Source organism: Monopterus albus, unplaced genomic scaffold, assembly GCF_001952655.1.
Source record: "Monopterus albus unplaced genomic scaffold, M_albus_1.0 scaffold500.1, whole genome shotgun sequence".
Lineage (NCBI taxonomy): Eukaryota > Metazoa > Chordata > Actinopteri > Synbranchiformes > Synbranchidae > Monopterus > Monopterus albus.
This window is the reverse complement of record NW_018128380.1, coordinates 9202-13428: the sequence shown is the minus strand read 5'-3', so window position 1 is coordinate 13428 and position 4227 is coordinate 9202. Positions and strand designations below refer to the sequence as shown.

General features: G+C 44.3%; 2 protein-coding genes across 2 annotated transcripts in view; one reads left to right on the top strand and one right to left on the bottom strand.

The window, feature by feature from the left end:
- Positions 1-4227, bottom strand: part of LOC109952807 (immunoglobulin kappa light chain-like) — a 39002-nt gene that overhangs the window by 28191 nt on the left and 6584 nt on the right. The gene's annotated exons all lie outside the window — the stretch shown is intronic.
- Positions 1680-4227, top strand: part of LOC109952808 (immunoglobulin lambda-1 light chain-like) — a 4685-nt gene continuing 2137 nt past the window's right edge. Inside the window, exons 1-3 of the mRNA XM_020588065.1 lie at positions 1680-1900; positions 2008-2326; positions 3625-3663. Of these exons, the coding sequence (XP_020443721.1) occupies positions 1810-1900; positions 2008-2326; positions 3625-3663 (449 nt within the window). The 5' untranslated portion in view covers positions 1680-1809. The remainder of the gene's footprint in view (positions 1901-2007; positions 2327-3624; positions 3664-4227) is intronic.

Here is a 4227-nt window from a genome sequence, read left to right as displayed (position 1 = left end):
GTGGTTTTGTCGGCTTCATTTCAGAGGGACGGATGTTCATAGAGGAGAGGAGCTGGATTCTCTGGACTTTACCTGTGAAGCAGCAGCAGAGGAGAGTCCAGATGAGGACGGAGATCAGAGTCATGTTTCTGATGAGGAGGATTTCTGTGGTTCCTGTTGTCATGAAGGACAGCTGTCAGTCCTCCAGGGTTCAACTCTCAGGACTATAAACTCTCTCAAAGCACTGGAGCATGGTGCTGCTGATGCAAAGTGGCTCTATGGAAATACTCTGAGTCCAGAAGGGACAGAGATATTGCTTTTTGTGACCTTTTGCAATAAATCCTATGCCTTGCTTCAGGCTAAAGACACTTTGAGTGTTTTTGAAAAGATAAGGGGCTCTTCACTGGTGTGTGCCTGACTTATACCGATCTATGGGGCGCCGAATGTAAAAATTGCACTTACACTAGTTTTCTCACATTTAGCTGAATGTGACAAATCTAAATGTAAATGTTAAATGTTAATGTAAATGTAAATGTTAAATGTCTCGCCAAGTGTAAAACTCAATATTTAGTAGCTCCACAGCCTTGCCCTATCACAGCGCAGCACACAGCCCCGCCCATGACGCTGAACTCGAATCAGTGATGCTGACTCAAAGACCTCAAACCCAGAGTCAGGTGTGGTCGGGGCTGTGAAGAGAAAAAGTCAGGGGTTGTAGTGGTGAAGCTATTGAATTCGTCTAAAAAAATCTCTCTAACTCGTCCTCACGACCACAGTTTTTACTCCTTTTACATAAGTTTTTCACTGAATTGTAGGCACATCTGTGCTCTTCCTGACAGTACAACTGTGGAAGCAAATGGATTTACAGATGATGCACAGTGAGCTGCAGAGTGTCACAAGGGCCAACCAACTGCCACATTGACTCCTATGTAAACAGTATTAGGCAGGTGGTCATAATGTTATGGCTGGCCGGTGTACAATAACTCTCCTTTTCTCCTCTGTTGTCTGATGTCAGTGAGTCAGATTCAGGACTCTACTTCTCTTTTCTTCTCAGCTTAGCTACAGTAGCAGTGCGACTTTAATCTCTATTAAAGTGCTGTTTGGTTTTGCCTCTAATTCTGAAAATGAAATGTTAGGGACTGAAAAAAGTAAAAATGATGCTGCTGATACTTTCCTGACTAGTTTTATTTTACTGCCCTCTCCACTAGATCGAGTTGGGGTCATGACACTGCTCTGTAGAACAAAGTGAATAAAATAAAAAGTGAACTTACTTTGGGTTTTTCTAAAATGTCTCCTGTTCACTGTATGTGGAGGCACCTTGAAACTGAAGTGTAATTTGATCTTTGAGGATTCTGATATACTGTATTTACTGATCTGTCTCATGCTTCAATAAAAGAGAATTTCATTGTTTGCCTGTTTGTTCTATGAGTTAATACTTCTGGTGTAAACTGATCTTCTGTCAGTGATAGAGGTTATCAAAACAAGCTTCAATGTGAATGACACTTAAACCCAAACTAAGAAGGGTCTGAATTCCAGCACTGTTCATTGTCAATAAAAGGACAAATTAAATTGTGACTAATTAAAAACTTAAAATAGGAAAATGAGGACATTTGCTGTATAAAAAGATGTCACTGACACACACTCTGAGTTTATGATGGTGTTAATTCTGACTGATCCACTGATCCCAGGCTGACCAGAGGGATCCCAGTCCCTGCTGGACTCAGTCAGAGCATTTCCATAGAGCCACTTTGCATCAGCAGCACCATGCTCCAGTGCTCTGGGAGAGTTTATAGTCCTGAGAGTTGAACCCTGGAGGACTGACAGCTGTCCTTCATGACAACAGGAGCCACAGAAATCCTCCTCATCAGAAACATGACTCTGATCTCCGTCCTCATCTGGACTCTCCTCTGCTGCTGCTTCACAGGTAAAGTCCAGAGAATCCAGCTCCTCTCCTCTATGAACATCCGTCCCTCTGAAATGAAGCCGACAAAACCGTGACGCTGCTTTATGTGTTTGTCTCTGTGTCCTCAGAGTCCAGAGGCCAGGTCACAGTGACTCAGCCTGGAGCTGTCAGCTCTGCTCTGGGAGCCTCCATCACCATCAACTGTAAGACCAGTCAGAATGTTTATAGTGGGAACCGTTTACACTGGTACCAACAAAGAGATGGACAAACTCCTAAACTCCTCATTTACAATGCTAACACTCGAGCATCAGGGACTCCAAGTCGTTTTACAGGCAGTGGATCAAACTCTGACTTCACTCTGACCATCAGTGGAGTCCAGGCTGAAGATGCAGCAGTTTACTACTGTCAGAGTGTCCACAACATCAACAGTCTGTGGTTGTTCACACAGTGAAAAAGTGTCGTACAAAAACCTCCCTCAGTCAGACTGAACAGAAACTGAAGTGACTGCTGCAGCTGGAAGCTACTGCACAGACTGATACACTTCACTGAGGACACACACACACACACACAAACAGTGTCAGCAAACAAGATTGAATCATTCTACATTTCACATTATATTTATCAATAAAGATGGTCTGAGAGCCACAATATGTACTGGCCATGGAGTCAAACTAACAGTCTGTCTTCTTATCCATGTCACATACATTTATCATTTTGTCACAATATCAGTTTGACAAATTGTATTGATGGCCCTGTTTTAAATTAAGACGGATCTTTGAGAAAGATGGAAACACTTTTCCTCATGTCTGATTTAAAAAGTATCAACAAAAACTATTCTTCTCTTTTCCCATTTCAGTTTCTTGTTTTATCATGGCTTTGATTCCACTTCCAGACCAACTGTCTTAACATTTAATATCAAAAACTCTACATTTAGATATAAAAGTAGATTGGACTTGGGCCTTTTCAAATCACATTTTGCGCATTGTTGAGTAAAATTATCAACCATTGTGCACCGCAGCTTTTCTAACTGTGTCTGGAAACTCAGTTTCTCACCAGCAGATATTCACTTCATTATGTCTGAATGATTTAAATTTAAGTAGTGAGTACTAACAGTACTGAAGGGAAACAGGCCGACACGCTGAGAACAGCTGCAGCTGAGCCACTGTGTGTGTTTGCATATGTGTCCTGCCTCTGTGCTCCCAGCCGTTAAGAGGCCAGTGTTGATCAGTGGCTGTCCAGGCCTTTCAGAGCCACTGACACACCAGCAGCACCGTGATGATGTCTCTGACTCTACTGCTGGCCGCCCTGGGGCTCCTCGTTCACGGTGAGACTCTCTTCTGAGAACGTGGCTTCAGGATGTGACCAGGTTCACCACAGTGATGTTCTGCTCTGATGGAGAAACACTGAAACAAGCAGCACTGACCTTCTTCCATCTGTTCTCCATGTTAAAGAAATGATCCTCTTCTGTTTGGATGCTGATGGTCTTTCTCCAAGCTGGATTTGTCTCAGTAACCCTTCTCCTCTTTGTCATGTTTTACAGGTTCATCAGGACAAATCATCCTGACTCAGTCTCCAGGAGCTCAGTCTGTTGCTCCAGGACAGACTGTCAACATCCGGTGTAAAGCCAGTACAAGTGTTAGTAACAACCTCCACTGGTACCTTCAGAAACCTGGAGAAGCTCCTAAACTCTTAATTTATAATGCTCAATCATGTCAGATTAGAGTTTCTGATCGTTTTAGTGGAAGTGGATCAGGGACTGATTTCACTCACTGTTACGGCACGCCGTACGTAGTGCGTGCGTAGACTCAAAAGGAATGCAGGACTCAGATTCAGGCTTGACAAGGTAAGTGCATTTAATGAGTGTATAGAGGAGAAGTGACAGAGCTGGTTTCATCCACCGGTCGCGGGGCAGCTGGGAGCGCTGGGTGGACTGTACTGCTGGTGTTGCAACCCGGGGTTGAAGGTGGGACGCAGCTTGCTGATTAGCTGACTGCGCCGGCTCTCAGCAGGTGAGCACCGCAGGCAGAAGAAACAGTCCAGGGCAGCAGGAGAGAGTGCAGGAGATAGTAGGTCAGATGAGCAGGTCCATGGCAGAGCAGGCAGTAGGATGATGTAATGATAACTGATAGTGAAGATCCAAAATCTTATAGTCCTGAGAGTTGAACCCTGGAGGACTGACAGCTGTCCTTCATGACAACAGGAGCCACAGAAATCCTCCTCATCAGAAACATGACTCTGATCTCCATCCTCATCTGGACTCTCCTCTGCTGCTGCTTCACAGGTAAAGTCCAGAGAATCCAGCTCCTCTCCTCTATGAACATCCGTCCCTCTGAAATGAAGCCGACAAA